A 12,508-nucleotide genomic window follows, 5' to 3' on the forward strand; every position below is an offset into this window, starting at 1 on the left:
TCCTGCCTGGTGGAATGAGCTCCCCGAGAAAACCAGGGCCCCAGCGGAACTAGCACAGTTCCATAGGTCCTGCAAGACGGAGCTCTTCCGTCAGGCTTATGACTGGAGCCGGTTCGGACAAGTGAGTATGCAAACATCAAGGGCCTGCCCCCCCCCCCACCCCCTGCCGGTACAATCCAGATGGCTCTTCCCGCCTGCTGCCTAATGAGAAAAATACTGTAGGGATGTCATCAATTGTTGGATGGGTTTTAAACTGTTTTAATGATTTTAATCTCGGTGTCTTTATTAAACACTGTAAACCGCCCCGAGACATCAGGTCTATGAATGAATGAATGAATGAATGAATGAATGAATGAATGAATGAATGAATGAATGAATGAATGAATGAATGACGCTGGCTTGCTAATTTCAGTCTCCCTCCCTAGCCAAAATGAAGTTTAAGTGGGCACTTGTCGATAACTAAGTACTTACTTAGAAAACTAACTGCACTGCCGATATTTAGACTGTAAACTGCTTGGGGCAGGGACTGGATTTATGAAACTCTGTCAACCACCACCGTCTTGGATGGCTGTTGTCATTTTAGGACAGCCTTGAAAGAGATCATGACCATTTCTCACAAGGGCTGCAGTTTTGCAGGAGCCGCAGCAAATTCTGATGAGGAGAACATGAGGTCCTTGACCGATCTACACTTCCCAGAGGGTCGAGCCCCGCAACCAACGGCCCAATAAAGTGATAATTCGATGAACATGCTCAGTGCCCAATTTAGAGAACCACGTGGCTGTTTTGCTGCTGTTCCCGTCCCCCATATGGAATGTCTTGCTCATGGGGAGTGTCTCATGGACACGCCATCTCTCCTCCTTGCTTCTGCCTTCCTCCACTTCTTCTGCTCTCTTTCCTAGCCACTGCTGTCTAGTATTAGACCGTAATCTCCTTGGAGCAGGGGTCTGTCTCGTGTTTACGTCGCCCTGGAGAGCCCCGCGCACACAAAGATGTGAAAGAAACAAGCTATTCTGCTATTTCACCCCCGGGATTCGTTTGCAAGACCTGAGAAACGGGATCCTTCGCAGTTTTCCATCGGCGAAAGAGGTTTCCCCCCACACAGTGAGGTTCCACAGGAAGTGACGCACCCTGAGCAGATCCATGCACAGAAGAAAACGAGAAGGACAGCTAAGCAGGCCTGAAACTGGCTTAGATTTGCAGTGTGATCATGCATTCAGGGCCAAATTCGACAGGGCATGCAGTGGGTGCAACTCCCCCCTCTTTCTTTGTCCATGAAAAGCTGCCTCCAGAGGGAGCAGAATTCGCTAGGGTAGTGGAGCCGAATTCTTTCGCTGGAGCCCATTTTACTGTTCACAATCGCCCCCCCACAAGCACGGGGGAAACAACGGCAGAAAGAAGCACCTGAGTGGAAATGCAGCTGGGAGAGAAAGGGCTAAATTCCTCGGAGACCTGCCATTTCCCCCTTGCCTGTGGTAGCCTCCACTGGCTGCTTTTCATTTTAGAAAAGGGAAGGAGGGTCATCTATCTGCATGTAACGTTAGCTCCCAAGTCTCCAGTGTCACGGCTGTGCAGAAAGTGTCATGTGAGGGAGCTAGCTATCAGAAATAGGAAGTCCGGAGCAAGAAAGTGAGGGCCAACAGAAGCGGAGTTCGAATCCCGACCTGCAGCTGTTTGCACATCCAGCGATACGGTCAGAATCCCATCCTGCGGCTGTCCGCACGCTCAGTCGTACAGAGAAAGGGTGTGAAAGCGCATGCATCCGTTGTTCAACAAAAGCGTGGAGGGGTGAAAAATTGGAAGTACTGACCTTAAAGCTCCAGTAGTTGGGTTGCTAACAAACACAAAGAAAAAAAAAAAGAAAGGAAAAGAAAAGAAAAACAAAACAAAAAAATACCATTAAGATTCTGTTTTGAGAAAACAGTTGACTTTAAACTGCGCGAGAAGTTATGGCTTGGTTTTCTTTGTTTAAAGTCCCCTCCCAATGGTGTTTTTTTTTCTTCAAACAAAAGCAATGGGATTTGCCAAAATAAAGAGGGATGGTCAATGGGAATGCCACAAGCAAGTCTTTCGAAAGGGGGAGACGTGGCCTCCGAGATGTATGACTTTGCTGCAAAGAAGGAAATTACAAAACAAATAGACAGCGTCGGGATCTTGAAAGGGGGATGCGGTAGGCAATCTGCACACCGATGAATAAATCAAAGTTTCCCCATCATGAAGAGAAAAAAAGAGAAACATCCACAACCAGATTTTGCTCCCACAAAATGTCATGCAAAGGAGGGAACTGGATAGATGTATTTGCTTGTTTTGCATAATTTATGTCACTGCCAAGATTTCTCAGGTCTTCAAAGCAAAGCCAGCGCCAGAAACCGGTTCCCATCTTGCAACCTGAGCACGCTGAACGCCGGAATGGCGGGGCTGCAGCTGTCAGGAGCGCCACGGAGACAATCACGTCTCTATCTCTCCCTCTTTCTCTCTAGGAAGGCCGGATACAGACATCCTTCGAAAGAAAGACAGCGAAGAGCGCTTGCACTCGAAAGCTCACACCTTGAATAAGTCTTTGTTGGTCTTAAAGGTGCTACTGGATTTTGTTGTGTTCCTTCAGACCAACATGGCTACTCAATTGAATCTATTCGAAAGAAAGAGTACAGCAAAAAGACTTCAGGGCCCAAAGAGCAGGAAGAAGAAGAAGAAGAAGAAGAGTTGGTTCTTATATGCCGCTTTTCCCTACCCGAAGGAGGCTCAAAGCGGCTTACAGTCGCCTTCCCATTCCTCTCCCCACAACAGACACCCTGTGAGGTAGGTGAGGCTGAGAGAGCCCTGATATCACTGCTCGGTCAGAACAGCTTTATCAGTGCCGTGGCGAGCCCAAGGTCACCCAGCTGGTTGCATGTGGGGGAGCGCAGAATCGAACCTGGCATGCCAGATTACAAGTCCGCACTCCTAACCACTACACCAAACTGGCTCTCAGGAGTGTGCGCTGGGCACGTAGTCGGCCAGTGGCCCCTTTCTGCAACAAGAAAGGCAGCTCCCTATTTGGGGGTGGGGATGGGCAGAGAGTACACGGCCCCCTCCCCTCCCTTCCTCTTGCCTCCCTTTGAACCCACCAGTTCACATACCTGTACGTCATTCCCCCACCCTAGGGTGGCCAGCTCTAGGCTGGGAAATACCTGGAGGTTTTGGGGGTGGAGCCTGGAGAGGGCAGGCTTTGGGGAGGGGCTTCAATGAGCTACAATGCCACAGGGTCCACTTTTGAAAGTGGCCATTTTCTCCAGGTGATCTCTGCCACCTGGAGATCAGTCGTAATTGCTGGAAATCTCCAGGTACCGCCAGGCGGTTGGCAACCATATCCCACCCTCTCCCAAGCCCTCTCGCTGCCCATGTTCACAGATGTCTGCACCAACTACCTGAGCACATGGGAGGGAAGGAAGGAAGGAAGGAAGGAAGGAAGGAAGGAAGGAAGGAAGGAAGGAAGGAAGGAAGGAAGGAAGGAAAGGGAGAATGGAGGAAGGAAGGAAGGAAGGAAGGAAGGAAGGAAGGAAGGAAGGAAGGAAGGAAGGAAGGAAGGAAGGAAGAATGGAGGAAGGAAGGAAGGAAGGATGGAAGGAAGGAAAGGGAGAATGGAGGAAGGAAGGAAGGAAGGAAGGAAGGAAGGAAGGAAAGGGAGAATGGAGGAAGGAAGGAAGGAAGGAAGGAAGGAAGGAAGGAAGGAAGGAAGGAAGGAAGGAAGGAAGGAAAGGGAGAATGGAGGAAGGAAGGAAGGAAGGAAAGGGAGAATGGAGGAAGGAAGGAAGGAAGGAAGGAAAGAAGGAAGGAAGGAAGGAAACACCAAAAGCATTCCAAATCAGTTAACCTTTGAAGATATTAAACATCCGCTGCCCCGAAAGCAATGTGGGTCCCTCGTGCTGTATTGCTCCTTCAGTTGTAACTACTAAGACTTTGACCTTTCCAGGAGGATACCAAACTAATCATCCAAAAAGAGAGTTCTGCAATAGAAGGAAGGAAGAGGCCAGCTGTGCGCGTCATCAAAGCCCTTCTAATCTCTGTGCTGGAGCTTACATTTGGAATAAGACCGCACAGTCCTTTGGAACAGCCTGGCTTCAGAATGCGGGCTTGGGCAATGGCATGCTTGCCTCCCCTGAAACCCCCGCATTCATAAAAGCTAGCCAGGCAGGAAGAAGGCTTGTTGCCTTTCGTGCTGGTTTTCCATGGGCAGAGAGTTTCCAGCATGGGAGAGCTGCCATGGGAGACTTCATGACCCTGTGCAGTTGGGGTCTCCCACTCTGTTGAGCTCATTGGGGGTTTTGAAAAGAGGGAGCGGGTCCCTCAACAGAGGTCCAATCACAAACTGTCGGGAGGGTCTAAAAAAGGTTGGGAGATTCCGACTCCGGCATCCACATGCGATGGATGGAGGCTGCCGTTTCTAAAAGGGTGCTCCCTGTGGATACGCAAGAGCATCAGAAGAGCCCTGTGGGATCAGACCAATAGTCCTTCTAGTCCAGCATCTTGTCTCTCACAGTGACCATCAGTTCTCCTGGAGGGCCACCAACAAAACATAGAAACTGAGGCCTGCACAAGAACATCAGCAGAGCCCAGCTGGATCAGACCAATGGTTCATTTAGTCTGGCATCCTGTCTCACACAGGTGCAAACCAGTCCCTCTGGAGGCCAACAACAGGGCAGAGCGGCCAAGGCCTTCATAAGAACATCAGAAGAGCCCTGCAGGATCAGACCAGTGGTCCATCTAGCCCAGTATCCTGTGTCACACAGGGGCCAACCAGTTTCTCTAGGTGGCCAACAACAGGGCAGAGAGGCAGAGGCCTTCCCTGATAAGAACATCAGAAGAGTCTTGCTGGATCTATCTAGTGGTCCACCTAGTCCACGTCTTGTCTCGCACAGTGGCCAAGCAGTTTCCTTTCCTTTCCACTCAGAGCCGGAAACGGCAGCTACAGCCGCCATTTTGAAAAGTGCCACACCATGGTATAATTGAGGGGTCTTTGCTGTATTGCACGGTACTTGCGGTACCAGGATGGGGAAGCCCTGGTCTATTACTTGGAAAATTCCACTCTGGGTTGCCAAAAATGTAGCCTGCAGGCCAGAACCGGCCCATCTGAGGCTCTTTCTTATCCAGCCCACAAGCAACTACCAGGTGACAGAGGCGGTGCATCATGTCCCCGAATACCGTCCCGGCGCTAATGTGTAGGGCAGTGGAAAAGGGAGGGTGGGCATCAGAACGAGACTGTGAGGAACCCCCGCCAGAATGTTTTAAGCATGTTTGTATTTTGAGTAAAAAAAATGAATGCCAGTCATTGGGTTGCCCTGTGTCCTTTATAAAGTTTTACACCTGACGTTCCGTTTTATGGTGCACGGGGCCCAGTGTGACAAAGTGGCATTTATATCAGATCCGGCTCTCGGAAAAAATGAGTTTGACGCTGCAGCCAGACTGGGTCGCCGTCAATTGGCTGTGATTTGAATCATAGAATCATAGAATCATAGAGTTGGAAGGGGCCACACAGGCCATCTAGTCCAACCCCCCCTGCTCAATGCATAGAATCCTAGAATCATAGAACCATAGAGTGAGAAGGGGCCACACAGGCCATCTAGTCCAACCCCCTGCTCAACGCAGGATCATAGAATCATAGAATCATAGAATCACAGAATCATAGAGTTGGAAGGGGCCATACAGGCCATCTAGCCCAACCCCCCCTGCTCAATGCATAGAATCCTAGAATCATAGAACCATAGAGTGAGAAGGGGCCACACAGGCCATCTAGTCCAACCCCCTGCTCAACGCAGGATCATAGAATCATAGAATCATAGAATCACAGAAGCATAGAGTTGGAAGGGGCCATACAGGCCATCTAGCCCAACCCCCCCTGCTCAATGCATAGAATCCTAGAATCATAGAATCATAGAGTTGGAAGGGGCCACACAGGCCATCTAGTCCAACCCCCTGCTCAACGCAGGATCATAGAATCATAGAATCATAGAATCACAGAAGCATAGAGTTGGAAGGGGCCATACAGGCCATCTAGCCCAACCCCCCCTGCTCAATGCATAGAATCCTAGAATCATAGAATCATAGAGTTGGAAGGGGCCACACAGGCCATCTAGTCCAACCCCCTGCTCAACGCAGGATCATAGAATCATAGAATCATAGAATCACAGAAGCATAGAGTTGGAAGGGGCCATACAGGCCATCTAGCCCAACCCCCCCTGCTCAATGCATAGAATCCTAGAATCATAGAATCATAGAGTTGGAAGGGGCCATACAGGCCATCTAGTCCAACCCCCTGCTCAATGCATGATCAGCCCTAAGCATCCTAAAGCATCCAAGAAAAGTGTGCATCCAACCTTTGCTTGAAGACTGCCAGTGAGGGGGCGCTCAGCACCTCCTTAGGCAGCCTATTCCACTGCTGAAATTTGATGAGTTTGATGCCACTACACACACACACACACAGACACTAGGGAGCACGTACAGATGCTCCTGTATTGCCACAACTGCTGCAGGGCCTAATCGTGCAGCCTGAAGCTATGGCATAAGGCAAGCTACCTGGGGTTCCATAGTGGTGGGCCAGGGTGAGACACACTCACTTCGTTTTACCTCCTTGCCAAACGTTTTAACCTCCGCACCGGAATCGAACATTTCCCCCAAATCCATCCAATGCTTGTGCCTTTCCGTGCCTCAGTTAGCTGCTGGGAAATCAATTGCATTGCAGCAGGCTGGGGGAGATGATGACATCAGCGGAAAATTCTCTCTCCCCCCCCCCCTTCAGAGGCAGGAAGAAGAGGCACAATTAATATCTCCCTATTTGAGTGGGAGAATCGAAAGAGGATCAGGGGGATGCAAGAGGATTTGAAATTACGGCCTTATTTTACGGCGCTGTTAAAAGCCGAGGCAGATGAGGCGGAAAGGGCCGTATGAATGGCAAAGGCCAGGAACCAGGATTGCAAGGAGGGCTAAAGCTGATCCGCATGACGGCCGGCTGAAGGTCAGTTTGGGGGCTGACGGAGCAGTGCCAAGGCTCTGATCTTCGTACGACAGAAAGAAGAACGACATTTGGTTTTTATGCCCCGCTTTCCACTGCCCGAAGGAGCCTCAAAGCAGCTTTCGATCGCCTTCCCTTCCTCCCCCCACCACAGACACTCTGGGAGGGAGGTGGGGCTGAGAGAGCTCTGAGAGAACTGCTGTATCAGGGCTGTGACTGGCCCGAAGTCACCCAGCTGGCTGCAGGTGGAGCAGGAGCGGGGAATCAAACCCAGCTTGCCAGATTAGAAGCCGCTGCTGCTCTTAACCACTGCACCAAGTCGTCCAAAGTGTTCTTGAGCGTACATGAAGTGCCTTTTCACATAACAACTGCCTGCAAGAAGACTGCAAATGAGGACGTATAATGTGTGTTTCTGGCACAGATTCACCAGGACTGAGAAACTCTTATGACTCTCTTTCTTCCATCATGTCACTCAAGTGAGGTCTCTGTTCCACTATATATTTCTGGTAAGGCCTTAGAGGAGGAGCATGTCTCATGTCTTAAATGCCACTCAGCGCTTAACACCCACTCAGGGAAGCTGTCCAGCCCCTGAGTGCCTCCTCCTCCAACCGGCTTGCCTGTCTGTCCAGCAGCCAGCCAATCGCCTTCCGTGCCCCCACCCCTGACTACCCCCTCCTCCTTCCACTTCGCTCGGAGGCTCGGAGGCTGCCGCGTGAGACCTACCACTGCCGGTGAGCTCCCTAAAATCTGCCTGCAGCCTTTCCAGGTCCTTGGGGGATGAGGAGGCTGTCCGCAGAGTTCTTCCACCCCACCCCCCTAATCTAGCACCTGTTGTGTTCCTGAATGCTTGCCCCCTAGTGGAAAGATACAGCTGGAAGGGACCACAACGGTCATCTAGTCCAACCCCCTGTGCAATGCAGGAAATTCAGAACTACTATCCCCTCCCACCTCCCAGTAACCTTTACTCTATGCCCGGAGAAAGGCAAAAAAGACCTCCAGGACTCCTGGCCAATCTGGCCTAGAGGAAAATGTCTTCCAGACCCGAAAGAAGCAACCGCTTGGTTTCTGTTGGTCCCGGTTTGTGGTCCATATTTCAGAACTGAGCTCACAACACTGATGCAGGATGCCTTGGTATTACCGAAGCAAAAATAAATGAGCTGGGAGGGGTAGGTACCAGTTGAATTGTGACACAATACAGATGCACCGGGACAACAATGGCAATAATAAATCAAGGAAAGGTCGTCTCTCTTCAATTTCAGCTGTGTTTTTAATCCTTCATCTAAGTCCCAACGCGTTTCACCTGTTGGCTTTATCAAGGGACAAATAAAAGTGTTTCAAACACACTTCTTACATGCAAAAAAAACTTGTCTCTTGGATCGTCTGTAAGGTCGTATTAATCGCAGCTCTTAGCTAATGGCGTTCCAGATATTACCGAGGCAATTCCCTCCCCCCAAACCTGCCCCTTCTGCTCACGCTCAGACCTTGCCTCTCCCCGGTGGTTGCCATCCTGCCCACCCTCCGAGGACAAAAATCTGCCTCGCTGCAAAGCTGAGTCCGGACGGCAGGTGCAGGAGGCTGATAAAACAAGAGCTGTCATTCAGGCCCTCTGCTTGCCTCCCGCCCACCCGCCTCCTGGCTCCGGTCTCCCTGGTTTCCATTTGGAAACAGCCACGGGAACAGTGACCAGGAAGCCGGAAACCCGATCAGATTTCAAGCCCAGCCATGGCGACCGAGACCAAGCAGACAGAGGCTGGCGGCAAAGGTCTAAAGGTAATTCTGTCCCAAGCAACAGGGACATTTCCCTGCCTGCCTTGGAGGGTGTGCAGTCCCAGGATTAGCTGCGCCTGGCAATGCAGAGGCTTGTATCCCACGGCCTGGCTCAGCCATGTCTGACGACTTCCTAAGGCTAAAGAACCATGCCTCTGCAAATATATTTTTAAATGTAGAAGAAGAAGAAGAAGAGTTGGTTCTTATATGCCGCTTTTCCCTACCCGAAGGAGGCTCAAAGCGGCTTACAGTCGTCTTCCCATTCCTCTCCCCACAACAGACACCCTGTGGGGTGGGTGAGGCTGAGAGAGCCCTGATATCACTGCTCGGTCAGAACAGTTTTATCAGTGCCGTGTTGAGCCCAAGGTCACCCAGATGGCTGCATGTGGAGGAGTGCAGAATCAAACCCGGCATGCCAGATTAGAAGTCCGCACTCCTAACCACTACACCAAACTGGCTCTCCAGTGTAATTGGCTCCAGTGTAACTGGCTCTCCAATGTAATTCAGTGATGCCCCATCTCTCTCCCCAATGGGGACCCAAAGTGGCTTATGGCATTCTCCTCTCCTTCATTTTATCCTCGCAATAACCCTGCGAGGTAGGTTTGGCGGGCAGTGGCCCAAGGTCACCCAGCAAGGGTGTGGCAAAAGTGGGATTTGAACCTGGGTCTCCCAGATGCTAATCGGACAGTCTTACCACCCCCAAAATGCAAAATGGGACACACAGTGCGTAGCAGTTGTACAAAAGACCAAAACCCATGGTGTAAAGGCAACACGCATTCCTTGACATGACGAAGGGGTGAGCTAGCCTACTGCAGAGGCACGACGATGGGTCTAAAAAAAGGCAACACAATAAGCATTGGTACAATACGGAGAAAAGCTTCATCCAGTGCTTTGAAAGCACAAACAATTCATAGAAATACTGCAAAGACATGAAGGACCTGGGGGAAAGCAACGGGAAATGGCAAATCCCAACGAGCAACCGGTACATCCTGCATTTCACTCCTAAACGCTTCCTTCAGTGGACCCCAATCAAAACTTTACTGCACATGTGCCTAGAAGTTTCTAGATCGGTGGTCCTCAACCTCCCTAATGCCGCAACCTTTTAATACAGGTCCTTTAATACAGAAATTAAACCGAAACTGACCAATGGCGTGAAGATCCATTGCTCATGATGGTATATAAATTGGTTCCCCCCCAGGGTTTCTCAGTTCAGTTCAGTTCTGCCTCTTATCCCACCGTGCCGACCTCGCTCTTTTCTGCTGCTCCAGACAGATGAACATACTATCTCAATCTACCCCGTAAGGCTGTTGTGTCGATGTTGCCCTCCCCAGCCAAGCTGCTTGCCCTGCTGCGACCCCTGCGACCCCCAAAGGGGTCCCGACCCCCAGGTTGAGAACCACTGCTCTAAATAATATTCACCTCCTACTGAATTCCTATATAGTTTTAATTGCCGAGTGACAACTCCTAAACAAAGAAAAGGCAGTAAGGAAGCTGGATGGTCCTTTCCCGGTGGGGTCTGGGGAACCCCTGGAATTCTGCTTTGTAGGGAGAATGGCATGATGCCCCATTGAGGTCTTTCTCTTCCCCAAGCCGTGCCCCCCTGAGGCTTCACTCCCAAAGCTTCAAGAATTAACCACACGAGGTTGGCAACCCTACCCAAACCTCACCCTTCGTGGAAATGCTCTTTGGATGACTGCCAGGGCCATGCTCCAGCATTTACAGAAGATATCTCAGAACCATTATTTATTATTAATAATGGCTCCGGAACTCTTTTCCCTACACAGTTCACTTCTGTTTTCTCTGCGGTCTTCGTACAGCTGCAGGAGCTCTAAGAAAGGACAGGACGTTCTTGCTATGCTCCAGCCAATCTTCCTTATACCATCCACTTAATCCCAGTTCTCCTGAGCAGGTCAGAACACACCATTCAGCTGAAAGGCCTTCAGGAGAAACTTTTACGGAAGGGGATTCCACTGTTTGGGGATTCAGAACCCATCTTGGCCCCCTTTCCACCCTCTCTAGAGGTGACTGTGGGTTGGATTGTTGTGGAACTCTGCCATGTCTGTGCCAGTTGTTCTGTGGTTTTTGTCCTGCTTTAGTAGGATTTTATTAGGATTTTTATCAGACACTTTGTAACCCGCCACGAGCTGGTCTGTGAAGGTTCAAGGGGGTGTCAGGTTACAGTGGATGAGCGATAGGGTGGGAGTGTCCTGCATAGATGACCCAGGAGGTCCCTTCCAATTCTAGAGAGCCAGTTTGGTGTCGTGGTTAGGAGTGCGGACTTCTAATCTGGCATGCCAGGTTTGATTCTGCACTCCCCCACATGCAGCCAGCTGGGTGACCTTGGGCTCACCACGACACTGATAAAACTGTTCTGACTGAGCAGGAATATCAGGACTCTCTCAGCCTCACCCACCTCACAGGGTGTCTGTTGTGGGGAGAGGAAAGGGAAGGCAACTGTTAGCCACTGAGCCTCCTTTGGGTAGAGAAAAGCGGCATATAAGAACCAACTCCTCTTCTTCTTTTTCTTCTATTATTCTATGAGTCTACTCTCCTAAGGAGCCATTTTCTCTTGTGGAATTAATCTCTGTAGTCTGGAGAGGAGCTGTAATTTTGGAGACCCCCCCCCCCCAGGTACCGCTTGGATGAGGGCATTCCTACTCAATACGATGCGATAACATTTACTGTATGTCGCCCAAGGCCATTACAAAGCACAATTAAATCAGTAGGGCACATATGCCAATAAAACAATATTTCTCCAATATTACAGACATAACACTGCAAACATGGACTACTGAGTCACATTCCTACTCTGTGTGTCCCGCCACCCCAGATCTCCAGGGGTTTGCCAGCCCTGAGCTTGCATCCTTAGGAAGCCGTGTTTTTTCCAGAACTGGGGATGCTGCCGAATATCTCACTGCGCTCCCAGATGCCGGGCAGGGAAGGAAGGAAGGCCTCAACTCTCTGTGTGTCGAAAATATTCCAAGGCATTATTAATATCATAGCATCAGTGCAGCCCAAACGGCATCTCCTGCAGATGAACAGCTGGCTCTGGCTTTTGCTCAGGAAAGCTCCCCTGTTGCCTTCGGCTTGTCAACAAAATGTCCATGAGAATTGCAGAAGAGAGGCCCCATCACCTCCTGGCGGATCCATTCTACAGCTCGTCCATGATGCTGCTTCTCCTGAGCCAGCCTTCGTTCTGCTGATGGAGCCGAACTCTCCACCTGCTCCTTAAGTCCCTTAAGGCCGATGCGCGCAAGGTCAGCCTGCCCGTTTGCAGCATGCTCAAAGCCCACCAGGCTGCATGAACAGATGGCCGTGAGCGCCACTGGTAGATCTGCACGCCACAAAGGCCCAGGGCACGCATGATACCTACTGTATACTGGCCAGGGATAAACAAGGGCTAGACAATGATCCCTGTTGAGCCCAGCATATGGACATCAACCTTATAACACATCACTGGGGCAGCGGGTGCCTGTGGCTAGCAAGCAGGACGTCAGGGTCATGGTAATCATCTCTGGAAAACATCTGAAACTGTGATGAGTCGGGGGGGAGGGGGACAGTACAGCCTGCGGCTTTGGCTTGGTGCAAACAGTTCTGTTGGGAGGAACTCAAAGACCCAAGGAGAGGGAGGTGGGGCTGAGAGAGCCCTGTGAGAACTGCTCTGCAAGAGCAGCTCGAAGAGAACTGTGACGAGGCCAAGGTCACCCAGCTGGCTGCATGAGGAGGAGCGGAGAATCAAGCACAGCTCTCCAGATT

The 12,508-nt window shown here is 50.7% G+C and overlaps 1 protein-coding gene across 17 annotated transcripts in view; it reads right to left on the reverse strand.

The window, feature by feature from the left end:
• Positions 1-12,508, reverse strand: part of SRCIN1 (SRC kinase signaling inhibitor 1) — a 279,306-nt gene that overhangs the window by 115,404 nt on the left and 151,394 nt on the right. For 13 of the 17 annotated variants that reach the window (XM_077315665.1, XM_077315656.1, XM_077315662.1 and 10 more), the window contains one exon: positions 1,808-1,831. The exons of the other annotated variants lie outside the window; for them this stretch is intronic. In XM_077315665.1, coding sequence (XP_077171780.1) covers positions 1,808-1,831 — 24 coding nt within the window. The remainder of the gene's footprint in view (positions 1-1,807; positions 1,832-12,508) is intronic. 17 annotated transcript variants of the gene reach the window in all.

The sequence above is a fragment of the Paroedura picta genome, chromosome 16, assembly GCF_049243985.1.
Source record: "Paroedura picta isolate Pp20150507F chromosome 16, Ppicta_v3.0, whole genome shotgun sequence".
Lineage (NCBI taxonomy): Eukaryota > Metazoa > Chordata > Lepidosauria > Squamata > Gekkonidae > Paroedura > Paroedura picta.